General features: G+C 69.0%; 3 protein-coding genes across 14 annotated transcripts in view; 2 read left to right on the top strand and 1 right to left on the bottom strand.

Annotated features, from left to right (window-relative positions):
* SYNGAP1 (synaptic Ras GTPase activating protein 1) overlaps nucleotides 1–3,524 on the top strand; it is a 30,796-nt gene extending 27,272 nt beyond the window's left edge. Inside the window, 1 exon segment of the mRNA XM_066986898.1 lies at nucleotides 1,372–3,524. Coding sequence (XP_066842999.1) covers nucleotides 1,372–1,515 — 144 coding nt within the window. The 3' untranslated portion in view covers nucleotides 1,516–3,524.
* Nucleotides 3,525–4,203: 679 nt separating this feature from the next.
* ZBTB9 (zinc finger and BTB domain containing 9) lies at nucleotides 4,204–7,266 on the top strand. Its single transcript, XM_066986747.1, has 2 exons — nucleotides 4,204–4,284; nucleotides 5,820–7,266. Exon 2 carries the CDS (start codon nucleotides 5,836–5,838, stop codon nucleotides 7,243–7,245), a length of 1,410 nt encoding a protein of 469 aa, XP_066842848.1. The 5' UTR covers nucleotides 4,204–4,284; nucleotides 5,820–5,835; the 3' UTR covers nucleotides 7,246–7,266.
* Nucleotides 7,267–8,937: 1,671 nt separating this feature from the next.
* LOC136788358 (coiled-coil alpha-helical rod protein 1-like) lies at nucleotides 8,938–15,630 on the bottom strand. Of its 12 annotated transcripts, none has more exons than XM_066986786.1 (15): nucleotides 15,556–15,630; nucleotides 14,429–14,471; nucleotides 14,283–14,343; nucleotides 13,484–13,784; nucleotides 12,918–13,001; nucleotides 12,171–12,308; nucleotides 11,956–12,066; nucleotides 11,350–11,435; nucleotides 10,576–10,688; nucleotides 9,953–10,016; nucleotides 9,775–9,839; nucleotides 9,588–9,655; nucleotides 9,431–9,473; nucleotides 9,098–9,203; nucleotides 8,938–8,987 (listed from the first exon to the last, which is right to left on the bottom strand). In XM_066986786.1, the coding sequence occupies exons 2-14, from the start codon at nucleotides 14,460–14,462 to the stop codon at nucleotides 9,109–9,111; spliced, it is 1,263 nt and encodes a 420-aa protein (XP_066842887.1). In that variant the 5' UTR covers nucleotides 14,463–14,471; nucleotides 15,556–15,630; the 3' UTR covers nucleotides 8,938–8,987; nucleotides 9,098–9,108. The 12 variants fall into 12 exon arrangements, 10 of the variants coding, with proteins under 10 accessions (XP_066842887.1, XP_066842890.1, XP_066842891.1 ...); XM_066986789.1 differs by having other exon boundaries at nucleotides 13,484–13,781; XM_066986790.1 differs by having other exon boundaries at nucleotides 13,484–13,781; nucleotides 15,536–15,599.
* Between the last annotated feature and the right edge of the window lie 35 nt (nucleotides 15,631–15,665).

Below are 15,665 nucleotides of genomic sequence, written 5' to 3'. Positions count from 1 at the left end.
GGTGTCCCCATGTCCCCCAGGGACACTGGGAACCCCTGGGGACATGGACCCGGGGTGTCCCCATGTCCCCGCTGTGTCACCGCAGGACCGTGTCCCCTCCCTGGCCTCCCTCGTCCCGATCCGTCCCAGAGGACGCAGAGCCGGGATGTCCCCGCATCCCCATGTCCCTTGTCCCCTCCGTGACATTGATCCAGGGTGTCCCTGTCCCTCCCGTGTCATGGCTAGGACATGCCACCGGGGTGTCCTTGTCCCCTCCTGGAGTCCGTTGTCCCCCAGAGGACACAGATCCGGGGTGTCCCCATGTCCCTCGCATGTCCCCATGTCCCCCAAGGGACCCTTGGGGACATGAAGCTGGGGTGTCTCTGTCCCCCTGTGTCCCTGTGTCCCCACCGGGGACAAGGATCCAGGGTGTCCCTGTCCCTCTTATGTCCCCGTGTCTCACTGGGGACATGAGACTGGGGTGTCCCCATGTCCCTCCTGTGTCCCCATGTCCCCCAAGGGACACTGGGGACCTTTGGGGACATGGTGCGGGGGTGTCCCCATGTCCCCTAGGGACACTGGGGACATGAAGCCGGGGTGTCCCCATGTCCCCCCTGTGTCCCCATGTCCCCTAGGGACAGTGGGGACCCTTGGGGACATGGTGCGGGGGTGTCCCCATGTCCCCCCTGTGTCCCCATGTCCCCCAAGGGACACTGGGGACCCTTGGGGGTGCGGGGGTGTCCCCACCCCCCCTGTGTCCCCATGTCCCCCAAGGGACACTGGGGACCCTTGGGGACATGGCTTTGGGCTGTCCCTGTCCCTCTCATGTCCCCCCTGGGGCCCCTTGGGGGCAGGGGAGGGGACACCACCGGTGTCCCCATGTCCCCTCTGGGGGTGGCGGGGTTATTTTGGGGTCGGGGGGGGGGGGGGGGGGCACCCACCCGCCCCCCCAGCGCTGGCGCCCGCCGTCACCCACCTCGTCTCCATCCTCGTGTCTCGTGTCCCCATCTCACCTCACCCTTTTATTTTGGGGGGGGGGGGGGTGTGGGGGGGTGACACTCGCGTCCCTGTGCCATGTCCTGTCTTTGGAGGGGATGGGGGGGGGGGGGGGGGAACACAAATTTTGGGGGGGGAGGGGGGGGGGGGTGACCCCGCCACGCACCGGAGGGTCCCGCGGAGCAGCCGCAGGTGAGTGCCGCAGGGGACGGGGTTGGGGGGGGGGGGGGGGCACCCCGATTTTTGGGGTGGTGGCGGGGGGGGGGGGACCCGACACATGGGGGGGAGGGGGGGTGGCGGCTCAGGGTGGGGGGGGGGGGGGGACATTTCGGGGACCCTTTTCGGTGGTGATGGGGGGGGCGGGGGGGTGAATAAGCCCCCCTCGGTGCCTTGCAGGAGAGGCAGCTTTCCGCCGTGGGTGCAGCAGACCCGGGTGTGAGCTGGGGGGCCGGGGGGGTCCCCGCGCGGCCCCCGCCTCCGCCCCCGCCACCCCCGATCACGGCCAACGGCGAGCTGCGCGCCCCCGCTGCTGAGCACTAGCCCCCGCCCCGGGGGCCGCCGGACCCCCGCCCGCATCCCCCCCCCCCCTTTCCTCTGAAGCCCCCTCCCCCAAATTTCCCCCACCACCCCCCCAACCTCAGCAGATGGCGGTGGCCCCCCGGCGGCCCCCGGGGAAACGGGGTTCCCCCCCCCCCCCCCATCCCCATCCCCACTCATCCCCCCCTTTTCCCCACCTCCAGCCCCCCTCGTGCACCGGGAGGCCCTCGTGCAACGGCCTCGTGCAAGGGGGCCGGGGGGGGGGGGGGGCCCCTCGTGCAACAGCTCCTTGTGCAACGGCGGCTCCTCGTGTAACGGCGGCCCCTCATGCAAGGGGGGCAGCTCCTTGTGCAATGCCAGCTCCTCGTGCACCAGAACTGGGAGGCCTCGTGCAACACCAGGTCCTCATGCAACGGTGGCGGCTCCCCGTGCACCGGGGCTGGGAGGCCTCGTGCAACTTCAGGTCCTCGTGCACCAGGATTAGGGCTGCCCTCGTGCAACGCCAGCTCCTCGTGCAACACTGCTTCCTCATGCAATGCCAGCTCCTTGTGCAACAGGACTGGGGAGGCCTCGTGCAACACCAGCGCCTCGTGCAACGCCAGCTCCCTGTGCACCAGGACTGGGGAGGCCTCGTGCAACACCAGGTCCTCGTGCACCGGGACTGGGGAGGCCTCGTGCAACAGCGGCAGCTCCTCGTGCAACACCAGGTCCTCGTGCACCAGGACCGGAGCAGCCCTTGTGCAACGCCATCTCCTTGTGCAACGCCATCTCCTCGTGCAACATCCGCTCCTCGTGCAATGCCATCTCCTCGTGCAACACCAGCTCCTCGTGCACCGGGACTGGAGCACCCCTCATGCACCGGCTCTTCGTGCGCCACCTCCCCACGTGCCCCGACCGGAGCTCCCCGTGCATCGCCCCCCCCTCACGCCGTGCACAAGGCCCCCCCCCCCCACCATGCACCAGGACCGCCCCCCCCCCCCCTCCCCGTGCATCAGCTCCTCGTGCATCGACTTTCCTCGTGCATCCCCCCGCCGTGCACCGGAACCGGAGCTCCCCGTGCACCGGTTCCCCCCCCTCGTGCATCCCCCCCCCACATGTGCACCAGGCCGGGGTCTCCCCCCCACTCCCCCCCCGCCTTTTATTTTTCTCCCCCCTCGTGCACCAGGAGCCGCCCCCCTCCCCCCCTTGCACGCCCAGCTCCGTCGTGCAACGGCCGCACCGGGCACCGGCACCGGGGGGGGTGGGGGGAGGGGGGGGTCACACAAGGGGGGGTCCCCACGCAGCACCAGCCTCCCGGGACCCCCCGCCCGCCGTGCACGGGCCCGGGGAGTCCCTCGGGCATCACCGGGCACCCCCCTCCCGGTGCACCGGGCCCCCTCCCACCATGTACCGGGACCCCCCGCAATGCACCGGGCTCCCCCCCCGCCCCCCGGTGCACCGGGACTCCCACAACTCACCGGAGCCCCCCCACAACGTACCGGGGACACCCCCCGCCCCCCCCCGGTGTACCAGGCCCCCTCCCACCACCCACCGGGCTCCCCCTCCCGGTGCACCGGGACTCCCCCAACGCACCGGGGTCTCGCCCAGGCACACCGGAGCCCCCCCACAATGTACCGGGACCCCCCCCCAACCTCCCGGTCCACCGGTGCCCCTCCCACATCGCACCGGGTGCCCCCTCCCCCGCCCACCGTGCACCGGGACCCCCCCCCACCATGCACCGGGACCCCCCCCGGTACACCGGGCCCCCCAACCACGCACCGGGACCCCCCCCCCCCGGTGCACCGGGCTCCCTCCCACAATGCACCGGGCTCCTCCCCGGTCCACCGGGCCCCCCCCCCCCCAGCCCCCAGCCCCCCGGTGCCCCGCCCGGTCCGGGCCCGCCGCAGCCCCCGACAATCCGCCGCCCGCGGGCGGTCTCAGGGCGGGGTCTGGGCTGGCTCCAACCCCCGCCGCGGCCGGGGCCGCCGGTGCCCGCGGAGCCTTTAATAAACTCGGATCGGTCTTGTAAGCGCCGCCTGCGGGGCGGGGCCTGCGCCGGGAGGGGCGGGGCCTGAGGATAGGGGGCGTGGTTTAAGTATGGGGGCGTGGTCTACGCAGGGAGGGCGTGGCCTGCGTGTAGGGGGCGTGGTCTGCGTATAGGGGGCGTGGTCTGCGCGGGGAGGGCGTGGCCTGCGTGCAGGGGCGGGGCCTGCGCGGGGTGGGCGTGGTCTGATTATAGGAGGCGTGGTCTAACTATAGGGGGCGTGGTCTACGCGGGGAGGGCGTGGTCTGATTATAGGGGGCGTGGTCTAACTGTAGGAGGCGTGGCCTGTGCTGGGTGGGCGTGGCCTGCGTATAGGGGGCGTGGCCTGCGTATAGGGGGCGTGGTCTGACTATAGGGGGCGTGGTCTGCGCGGGGAGGGCGTGGTCTGATTATAGGGGGCGTGGTCTAACTATAGGGGGCGTGGTCTACGCGGGGAGGGCGTGGTCTGATTATAGGGGGCGTGGTCTAACTATAGGGGGCGTGGTCTACGCGGGGAGGGCGTGGTCTGATTATAGGGGGCGTGGTCTAACTATAGTGGGCGTGGCTTGAGCGTGGGGGCGTGGTCTGAGCGGGGAGGGCGAGGCCTCCAGGGAGAAGGCGGGGTGCCCCCGGGGGTGGGCGGGGTTTTGCTCGGAGGGGGGGGTGGGGTTTGGCGGAAGGGGGCGTGGCTTCCCCGGTGACGTAATGGGGCGGAGGGGGCGGGGCGTCCGCGGCTGCGTCACCGCTCGCAGGGCGCCGGCGGCCGGGGGGTGAGCGAGAGCGGGGCGCGCGGTCACGTGACGGGGGTGGGGTGGGGCAAGGGGGGGGGCGCCCCGTTGGGCACAGAGGGCACCCCGTGGGGTGAATGGGGCACCCCATGGGGCAAGTGGGGAACCCCGGGGGGCAATAGGAGGGACGGGGGGCAGAACACGCACCCGATAGGGCAAATAGGGCACCCCGGGGGGCAATAGGGTATCTCGTGGGGCAAACAGGGCACCCCATGGGGCAGAACAGGACCCCCTTGGGCAATAGGCTGGCCTATGGGGCAATAGGATGCAGAAGAGGACAAACAGGGCACACCATGGGGTAGTGGGGTATCTCGTGGAGCAAAACGGGTACCCCATGGGGCAAAACAGACACCCCATGGAGCAAAACAGGTACCCCTTGGGGCAAAACAGGCATCCAGTGGGGCAATAGGATAGCCTATGGGGCAAAATGGGCACCCTGGGGGGCAATAGGATAGCCCATGGGGCAATAGGACGCAGCAGAGGGCAAGTAGGGTATACCATAGGGTAATGGGGCATCTCGTGGGGCAATAGGGCATGCCCATAGGGCAAGGGGGCGGTCTGTGAGGCAAAAAGGGCACCTCATGGGGTAATGGAACATGTCCTGGGGCGAACAGGGCACCCCATGGGGTAATGGGACATCTCATGGGGCGATAGGGGAGCTGGTGTGGCAGTACAGCACCCCCTGGGGCAATAGGGTGCGCCAAAGGGCAAAAAGGGCACCCCATGGGGCAACAGAGCAATTCATGGGCCAAAGGACACCCCCTGGGGCATTAGAACAATTAATGGGGCAACAGGGCACCCCATGGGTCAACAGGGCATCTTGTGGGGCATCAGGCCATGCCATGGGGCAGTTTGGTAGACTTGGGGGCAACAGAGCAATTTGTGAGGCAATAGTGTCACCCTGTGGGGTGACAGAGCGATCCACAAGGCAATGGAGCACCCCATGGGGCAATAGGGTACCCCATGGGGCAATAGGGCACCCCATGGGGCAATAGGGCATCTTATGAGGCAATAGGGCATCTCATGGGGCAGTAGTGCACCCCAGGGGGCAATAGGACACCTTGTGGGGTGAGAAAGCAATCCGCAAGGAAATGGAACACCCTGTGGGGCAGCAGGGCATCTCATAGGGCAACAGGCTACCCTGTGGGGCAATGGGGCATCTCATGTGGCAGTAGAGCACCCCAAGGGGCAACAGGGCACCCTGTGGGATGACAAAGTGATCCACAAGACAAAGGGACACCCCATGGGGCAATAGGGCATCTCATGGGGAAACATGACCCCCTGTGGGGCAATGGGGCACCTCCTGGGGCAGTAGAACAATTCATGGGGCAATACAGCACCCCAGGGGGCAATAGGGCACCTCATGGGGCAATAGGGCGCCCTGTGGGGCAACAGCAATCCACAAGGCAGTGGAGCAGCCCATGGGCCAACGGGACGCCCCGTCCGCGTCTCAATGGGGCCGTGCGTGGCGGGGTCCCCGCCGCCGCCCGGTGACGTTCCCCGTCCCCCCCTCTCAGGTAAGCGGTGCCCACGATGGCGGCGGAGGGCGGCCGGGTGCAGATCTCGTTCCCGCAGCACGCGGCGGCGCTGCTGGACTCCCTGAACCGCCTGCGGCTGGAGGGCAAGTTCTGCGACGTGGCCGTGCACGTGGGCGGCCGCGTCTTCCCGGCCCACAAGAGCGTCCTGGCCGCCGCCTCGCCCTTCTTCCACGACAAGCTGCTGCTGCAGGATGGGGGGCGCCTGCTGCTGCCCCCCGCCATCGACCCCGAGGCTTTCGAGGGCCTCCTGCACCTCATCTACTCGGGGCGCCTGACGCTGCTGCTGGAGGCCCTGCCCGGCCACCTCCTGGTGGCCAGCGGCTTGCAGATGTGGCACGTGGTGGACCAGTGCTCCGAGATCCTGCGGGAGCTGGAGGGGGGCCCGTGCCGCTGGGCTGGGCGAAGCGGCGGTGAGGCGACGGCGTCATCGTCATCGAGCGGGCGAGGCGGCGGCGGGGACGCGGCGCCGTGCGGTGCCCGCGGCGGGGACGGGGCCGTGGCGGCCTCGTGGCCCGCGCGGGGCGGCGAGGGAGCGGCGTGGGCTGACACGACGGCGGCCTCCTTCCCGAAGGATGGTGGCGACGAGGTCCTCAAGATCCGCCTGGCCGCCGACGTGGCCTCGGCAGCGACGTCGTCGCTGGGCTCGCTGCTGAAGGACGCTGGCGACGAGGTCCTCAAGATCTGCGTGGAGGAGGACGAGGAGGAGGAGGAGGAGGGCGGAGGCCGCCGGCACCACCGCCGCCACCACGGCGACAAAGCCCTGCAGATCGTGCTGGAGGAGGAGGAGGAGGAGGAGGAAGACGGGGCTGTGGTGGCGCCTCCCGAAAGCACCCCCAAGGTCTTCTACGTCAAGCAGGAGGCCGGCGACACCGCCGCCATCACCGCCACCGCCGCCATCGCCACCTCCGCCGCCACCTTCCTACCGGCGGCGGAGGCTCACGGCGACTTCTCCCCGGCGGAGGTCAGCTACATCATCCCGTCGAGTAGCGGCGGCGGCGGCATGGCGTCCGCGTTCCCGCAGCCCTCCTGGAAGCCGGTGGACCTGCACGGCAACGAGATCCTGGCACAGGCGGCGCACGGGCAGGCGCTGCACGCGCCGGTGAAGCTGGGGGCGGCCCCCGACGGGAAGCGCTTCGGGTGCCTGTGCGGGAAGCGCTTCGCCGTCAAGCCCAAGCGGGACCGGCACATCATGCTGACCTTCAGCCTGCGGCCCTTCGCCTGCGCCGCCTGCCACAAGCGCTTCAAGCTCAAGCACCACCTGACGGAGCACATGAAGACCCACGAGGGCGCCGGGCGCGCCTGCGAGCGCTGCGGGCGCCGCTTCCGCCTGCGCAGCGGGCTGGCCAAGCACCGGCCGCTCTGCCAGGGGCCGCGCTGGGGGGGGGCCTGCTGGGCCTGCGAGTGAGTGTGGGGTTTTTTTTTGGGGGGGGGGGGCGTTGGGGGAAATAAGGGGGTGTAGGGGAAATGGGGGGGTGTAGGGGAAATGGGGGGGTGTAGGGGAAATGGGGGGGTGTAGGGGATGGAGGCGTGAGGGGGTGAGGGGGAGAGGGGAGGGGGGCGTGGGGATGGGGGAAGGTGGGGGGATATGGGGGGGGATGTGGGTATGGGATGGGGGTGGGGGGATGGGGGAAGGTGCTGGGGGGAATGGGGACATAGGGGGGGAATGGGGATATGGGATGGGGGAAGGTGTTGGGGGGAATGGGGACATAGGGGGAGTAATGCGGATATGGGATGGGGGAAGGTGGGGGGATATGGGGGTGTGGGGGGATGTGGGGGGGAATGGGGATATGGGATTGGGGTGTGGGATGATGGGGGGATATGGGACATAGGGGGGCATGGGGACGGGGGAAGGCATGGGAGGGGGCATGGGGACAAAGAGGGGACATGGAAGGGGGCATGGGGATGGGGGAAGGCATGGGAGGGGGCATGGGGACTTGAGTGGGTATGGGGACATGGGGTGGGTTATAGGGACACAAGACGTGGGGACACAGGAGGACATGGGAAGAGGGGGTATGGGGATACAGGAAGATGGGGATATGGAGGGGGGCGTGGGGACGCAGTGGCATGGGGATGGGGGGTTACATGGAGACACGGGGCACGGGGACATGTCAGTATCGGGACACGGGCTGTGGGGGACACACAAGGACACGGGGGGGGACACGGGGGCGTCTGTGGGGCTTGAGGCAGGTGTGGGGCCATGGGAGGGCACAGGGGGCTGTCTGTGGGGCTGCGGCGCGGTGACACGGGGCACCAAGGGACTGCTTTGCCCCAGCCCCAAGTTGGGGGGGGGGATTTGTCCCCATTTTGGGGGGATTTGTCCCCATTTTGGGGTCCTCCCCACTTCCGGTTTCCGGTTCGCCATGGGGACAGCGAGGCGCCCAGCTGGGTCGCCATGGCAACGGGCGCCATGTTCCCGGCGTCGCCATGGCAACGGGGCGGGCGCGGCTGGGCCCTGCCGCAGGCCGCAGGCCCTGGGGGTCCCCCGTGTCCCCTCGTGTCACTGCTGGGGACCCCCCCCGTGTGTCCCTCATCGCTCTTAGGGCCAACCCTGTACCCTCTGCAGACCCTCCTGTCCCCCTTGGGGACGCTCCTGTCCCTCCTGGGGACATCCCTGTCCCCATTCTGGACATTTTTGGGGACATTGCTGTCCCCCTTGGGGACACTGATGTGCCCCCCCAAGACCCTTCTGTCCCCCTTGGGGACACCAGTGTGACCCCCAAGACCCTCCTGTCCCCCTTGGGGACACTCCTGTCCCTCTTGAGGACACCAATGCGACCCCCCGACCCTCCTGTCCCCTGTGGGGACATGAATGTCCCCCCCCCGCAGACCCTCTCATCCCTCTTGGGGACACTGCTGTCCCTTTGGGGACACCCGTGTCCCCCCCAAGACTCTCCTGTCCCCCTTGGGGACACCAACGTGACGCCCCCCGACCCTCCTGTCCCCCTTGGGGACATCAGTGTCCCTCCCCAGACCCTCCTGTCCCCCTTGGGGACACGCCACACCCCCCCCACACCCCCCCCCCTTGCCAGCCTAAACCACGGGGACGCTCCTGTCCCTGTCCCCAAGTGCCACCCCCAAAAGGACACGGGGCCACCAGCGGCGTCACAGCTTTTAATGGGCCGAAACGGTGCGAAAAAGGGGCAAAACCTGTGAAATTCAAATAAAATCAATCGCTGGGGGCGGCGAGAGCCAGCGCGTGACAGGGCCCCGGGGGGTGGCACTGTCACCTGGGAGGTGACACGGGGGGGGCGACTCACCTGGACACCGGTCAGGGGGGGTCCCCGATGTCCCCATCGTCCTCGAGGTCCCCGAGGATGGCGGCGCCCAGGGCCTGCAGCTGTGTCACGAGGGAGCCCAGCGCCGCTGGGGGGGGGACACATTGGGGACATTGGGGGACAGGAGGGGACACTGGAGTGGGGGGGGATGCCAAGACACTGCGGGGGACATTTGGGTGCTGGGGGGGGGGGACCCCAGGACATTTTTTGGGGACGTTTGGGAGTGGGGAGGGGACATGGGGACACCCAGGGGACACCCGTGGAGCTGGGGACATGGGGACACTGCGGGGGGGGACATGGGGACACCGGACCTACCTCTGCCGGGGGGGACGCTCGTCCTGTCCCCACAGGGGGTGGCCTGGGCAGGGGACAAGGGCGGACATTGGGGGACAGCGGCCACCCCTGTCCCCAAGCACTCCCACACAGCCCGTGTCCCCTCCCCACGTCTCCTGGTGTCCCCTCCCTGTGTCACCTTGTCCCACGTCACCTCGTCCCGTGTCACCTCGTCCCGTGTCACCTCGGCCAGCCCCGAGGCCACCCCTGTGGGGACAGGGTCATGCCACCGTGGGGACACCGCGGGGGACATCACTGCCACTCATCTAAGGTGACACCGGGTCCCCAAAGTGTCCCCAAAGCGTCCCCAAAGTGTCCCCGCTCACCGCTGCGCCGGAGCTCGGATGTCCCCGCAGGCGGACGGGCTCCTGCTGTCACCTCGGCCACCAGGCTGGGGACGGTGCCACCGTGTCACCCTCGGAGTCCCCGAGAGCAAGGGCAGGGCCCCCTGCCACCTCCCGTCACCGCCACGGTCCCCCGGTGTCCCCCCTGCCTGTCACTCACTTGTCACCCGCCGGCTCCCGCTGCCACCGCGGCCGGTCCAGGGCCACCACCGGGGCCACCAGCCCTGGGGACAAGGGACAGGGTGACGCTGGCTGCCCGGAGGGGGACAGCCACCCGAGGGGGGTGACAGTGACATTGGAGCCACACGGGACCACCACGGCCCCGTCCATGTCCCGTCCTTGTGTCCCCACGGTCCTGTGTCCCTGTCCTTGTCCCCAGCCCATGTCCCTGTCCCCTTCTGGTTGTCCCCACCCCACGTCCCTGTCCCCATGTCCCCTTCCCCATCCCCCCTCTCTGTCCCCACGTCCCTGTCCCCCCATCCTTGTCCCCACCCCACATCCCTGTCCCCTCCCCATGTCCCTGCCCCCACGTCCCCTGTCCCTGTGTCCCCATGTCCCCAACCCCGCGCCCCCATGTCCCCATGTCCCCAACTCCATGTCCCCGTGTCCCCCTGTCCCCAATCCCGTCCCCATGTCCCCCTGTCCCCGTCCCCAACCCCGTGCCCCCATGTCCCCCTGTCCCCATGTCCCCCTGTCTCCAACCCCGTGCCCCCATGTCCCCAATCCCGTGTCCCCCTGTCCCCGTGTCCCCCTGTCCCCAACCCCGTGTCCCCGTCCCCTCACCCCGCAGGACCCGCAGCCGCCGCCCCGCCCGACGCAGGCGGGCGCTGAGGACACCCAAGGCCCTGGTGGCCGCTGTCACCGCAGCCTCGCGCCCCGTCACCGCCGCCGCCAGCCTGGGGACACGGGGACAGGGACAGGGCTCAGCGCCCGGCCCAGCACCCCCACGGCCTGCCCAGTGCCTCCCAGTTCCTCCCAGTCCCTCCCAGTTCCCCCCCCAGCATCTCCCCAGTGCCACCAAGTGGTCCCCAGCCCCTCCCAGTTCCCCCCCAGTCCCTCCCAGTTCCCCCCCAGTCCCTCCCAGTTTCCCTCCAGTCCCTCCCAGTTCCTCCCAGTGCCCCCAGCCAGCACCCCCCCCCCAGTGCTCCCCAGTTGCCTTTGGCCCCTCCCAGTCCCAGTCCCTCCCAGTGTCCCCCCAGTGCCACCAAGTGATCCCCAGCACACCCCAGTTCCTCCCCCCCAGTTCCCTCCCAGTTTCCCCCCAGTCCCTCCCAGTGCCACCAGGTGGTCCCCAGCCAATCCCGGTTCCCTTCCCAGTCCCTCCCAGTGTCCCCACAGTGCCACCCAGTCGTTCCCAGCCTACCCCAGTTCCCCCCCCAGTCCCTCCCAGTGCCCCCAGTCAGAACCTCCCCCTCCCAGTTCCCTCCCCAGTCCCTCCCAGTGTCCACCAAGTGGTCCCCAGCCCCTCCCAGTTTCCTCCCAGTCCCTCCCAGTGTCCCCAAGTGGTTGCCCAGCCCCTCCCAGTTTCCCTCCAGTCCCTCCCAGTGCTCCCAGTACCTGGCGGCCGCCTGGGCCAGTCCCCCCAGTGCCTCCTCGGCCGCCTCCGCCCGGCCCCGTTGCCGCGCCACCTCCTGTGCCAGGCGCTGGGACAAGTGCCACCGTGTCCCCACCGTGTCCACACCGTGTCCTCACCGTGTCCCCACCGTGTCCCCAGGTCCCCAGCCCCTCCTTAAGGGACGCCCCCGCGTTCCTCTTATGTCCCCGACGTGTCCCCAGCGTGTCCCCAGCAGGTCCCCGTGTCCCGACACGTCCCCAGGTGTCCCCACGAGTGTCCCCTCCCTGTCCCCCATGTCCCCACGGGTCCGTACCTGTCCCACGTGTCCCCTGCATGTCCCCAAACCCTCCCCTCGGGTCCCCAACAGGTCCCCGTCCCCCAGCAAATCCCTCCTGGGTGGCCCTGCCATGTCCCCACTGTGTCCCCCATGTCCCCAACACGCCCGAAGCATCCCCCAAACCACCCCACCAGCTCCCTGTTCCCCCCCCACCCCCCTGCCTGCCCCCCCCAAGTCCCCCCCCGTGTCCCCACGTCCCCTCCCCGATGTCCCCACGCCCCCCCCATGTCCCCACGCCCCCTCCCCGATGTCCCCACGTCCCCCCCCCGACCTCGGCCTCCCGCCGCAGCACCTCGGCGCCGGCCTCCCTCTCCCGCAGCCTCAGCTCCAGCCTCTCCCCCCGCCGCCTCCCCGCTGCCGCCTCCGCCCCCAGCGCCCCCACCTGGAAGAAAGGGACACACACACACACACGGGAGGCCAGGGGGTGTCCCCAACCCCCCGGGGGGGGGACAAGGGACACAGGGGGGCGGGACGGGGGACACCCACCTGCGCCCGCAGCCCCCGCTGCGCCTCCTCCTGCGCCCGCAGCTGCAGCAGGAGGGCGAAGACCTTCTGCCGCCAGCGCCCCAGCAGCGCCTGCAGCCGGGGGGGGGCCACGGCCAGGGGCACCCCGGGGGGGGGCAGCTGGGGGATAACGGGGTGGGGGGGGTGGGGGGTTAAGGGGGGAGGGCGCTCGGGGCACCCTGCACCTCCCTCGAGGCACCCGGAGCGCCCCCCGGTCTGCGGGGAGGGCACGGGGGGGCACCCCCAAAGTGACCCCCCCGCAACAGGCTGGGGGGCCTAAAGACGCCCCCCCCCCCAACACCCTTAGACTCCCCCCATGACACCCAAGACCCCTCCCAGCACCCCCCCTAGTCGCCCAAAGCCTCACCAGCACCCCCCCAGCACCCCAAAGGCCCCCATAGCCCCCCCCAAGAACTCCACAGCCCCCCCAGCACCCCAAAAACCCCTCCACCACCCCAAAGCCCGCCCCAGCACCCCAAAGACCCCCCAGCACCCCAAAGACCCCTCCACCACCCCAAATCCCCCCCCCAGCACCCCAAATCCCCCCCCAGCACCCCAAAGACCTCCCCCCAGCACCCCAAATCCCGCCCCCCAGCACCCCAAAGGCCCCCCCTGGCACCCCAAAGGCTCCCCCCGGCACCCCAAAGGCTCCCCAAATCCCCCCCCAGCACCCCAAATGCCCCCCCCCAGCGCCCCCCAGCCCCCCAAAGCCCCCCCAGCCCCCCCTACCTCGCGCCCCAGCTCCCGCTCCTGGAGGGCCAGGATGTGGCTCAGGGCGCTGAGCCGGGCCTGGAGCAGCTCCGGGGCCTGGTGCTGGGGGGGGGGGACATGGGGACATTGTGGGGACACCGCGGGGACGGGGGGACATGGGGACATTGTGGGGACACTGGGTATAGGGACATGGGTGGGACATGGTGGGGACACCGGGGGGACAGGGGGACACCATGGGGACATGGGAACGTCCTGGGGACAGTGGGTATAGGGACATGGTGGGGACATGGAGACACCATGGGGACATGGGGACGTTGTGGGGACACGGGGACACCGTGGGGGTGACGTGGGGACACTGGGTACAGGGACACGGTGGGGACACGGGGACACCGGACACAGGGCCGCCGTGTCACCGAGGGGACGTGGGGACACACCGGGGACGCCACGGGGACAAGGCCACCACGTCACCAGGCCCCCCCCCGGCCCGGCCCCGCCTCCTTCCTGCTCCAAGCCCCGCCCCCGCGGCCTGGCCCCGCCTCCTCTCAGCCTCAAGCCCCGCCCCCAGGGCTTGGCCCCGCCCCTACCGTTTGGCTCCGCCCCCTCTCGGCTTCAAGCTCCGCCTCCAAGGCTTGGCTCCGCCTCCTCTCTGCTTGAAGCTCCGCCCCTACCGTTTGGCTCCGCCTCCTCTCAGCCTCAAGCTCCGCCTCCAGGTCTTGGCTCCGCCTCCTCTCAGCCTCAAGCTCCGCCTCCAGGTCTTGGCTCCGCCTCCTCTCGGCATCAAGCTCCGCCCCCAGGTCTTGGCTCCGCCTCCTCTCAGCCTCAAGCTCCGCCCCCAGGGCTTGGCTCCGCCTCTTCTCCGCCTCAAGCTCCGCCTCCAGGGACCTGCTGAAGGGACCGGGTCCAGGCTCTGGGGCTTACTGGGAGCACTGGGAGGTTACTGGGAGCACTTGGAGGTTACTGGAAGGGCTACTGGGAGGTCACTGGGAGGTTACTGGGAGGGCTACTGGGGGCACTTGGGGGTTACTGGAAGGGCTACTGGGAGGGCTACTGGGAGGCAGTGAGGGAGTCCTGAGACCTTTATGGGGGTACTGGAAGAACATCCGGGGCTACTGGGAACAGTGGGAGCTACTGGGAGAACTGGGTAATGACGCCAGTGGTTCAGTGGTTACTGGGAGAGGAGCCAAGAGGTTACTGGGAACACTGGGAGATACTGGGGTGCTACTGGGACCACGAAAGCACATTAAGAACAGAGCCTGGGGGGGCAACTGGTGATACTGGAGCGCTACTGGGACGGGGCTACGAAGAGCACCGGGGGCTACTGGAAACCCTGGGGAGGAACTGGGAGGCTACTGGGAGAACTGGGAGGTTACTGGGAGGTCTTACCTGGTGCTGGGGCCGGGGGGGCGGAGCACGAAGTGCGACGGGGGGACGAGACCCCGCAGAGCTGGGGGGGACAGGGGGTGGCACCCAGGGGACACCGGGGGGTGGCACCACGCGACCAGTGCTCACCAGTACCCACCAGTACCCACCAGTACCCGGCGGTTCCGGGGGAACCTCGGCCATGGCACCTGCCTGGAGGGGACACTCCCAGTAAGCCCCAGTTCAGGCCTGCTAACCCCTACACAGTCCCAGTACCCAGCCCCAGTGGCTCCCAGTAACTCCCAGTTCTCCCCACCGTGGCCCCACTGAGTCCCAGTCCCATCTTTCCCCAGCACCAGCAACCACCAGTGACTCCCAGTTTACCCCCCGCAAGCCCCAGTGGCTCCCAGTTTCCTCTCACAACAGTCCCAGTAGTCCCCAGTGACTCCCAGTTCATCCATCACAGTTCCAGTAGACCCCAGTAACTCCCAGTGGCTCCTCATATCCCCCTCCCATAGCTCCCAGTACCCCCAGTGGCTCCCAGTAACTGCCCCCCACGCTCCCACTGCCTTCCAGTATCTCCCAGTATCCCCATACACACTCCCAGTAGCTCCCAGTATCCCCCCCCACACACTCCCAGTGGCTCCCAGTATCCCAATGCACACTCCCAGTATCCCCCCACACACTCCCAGTAACACCCAGTGTCTCCCAGCACCTCCCAGTATCCCTCCATGCACTCCCAGTGGCTCCCAGTAACTCCCAGTATCCCCCACAAACACTCCCAGTAGCTCCCAGTATCCCCCCATGCACTCCCAGTGGTTCTCAGTAACTCCCAGTAACTGCCCCCCACACTCCCACTGCCTCCCAGTATCCCCCAGTAACCCCACAGACACTCCCAGTAGCTCCCAGTATCCCCTCACACACTCCCAGTAACTCTCCCCCAAGCCCCCACTGCCTCCCAGTGGCTCCCAGTTCACCTCACAGAGGCTCCCAGTATCTCCCAGTACCTCCCAGTATTCCCACACACACTCCCAGTAGCTCCTAGTGGCTCCCAGTATCCCTCACACACTCCCAGTAGCTCCCAGTAACCACTCCCAACGCCCCCACTGCCTCCCAGTGGCTCCCAGTTCCCCCCTCAGAGGCTCCCAGTACCTCCCAGGATCCCCCAGTGACTCCCAGTATCCCCTCACTCACTCCCAGTAACTCCCAGTAGCCGCCCCCCACGCCCCCACTGCCTCCCAGTGGCCCCCAGTTCCCCCCCCAAAGCCTCCCAGTACCTCCCAGTACCTCCCAGTACCTCCCAGTACCCCCCAGCCACGCAGTGCACGCTGGGAACGCGCCCCCACCGCCTCTCTCCCGCTCCTGGCGGCGCAGCCAATCAGCGCGCGGAACGGGCGAAAGAGCCCG

The sequence above is a fragment of the Anser cygnoides genome, chromosome 35 (genome assembly GCF_040182565.1).
Source record: "Anser cygnoides isolate HZ-2024a breed goose chromosome 35, Taihu_goose_T2T_genome, whole genome shotgun sequence".
Taxonomy (NCBI): Eukaryota; Metazoa; Chordata; class Aves; order Anseriformes; family Anatidae; genus Anser; species Anser cygnoides.
The sequence above is the reverse complement of the archived record's forward strand: the minus strand, read 5'-3'. Positions and strand labels throughout refer to the sequence as shown.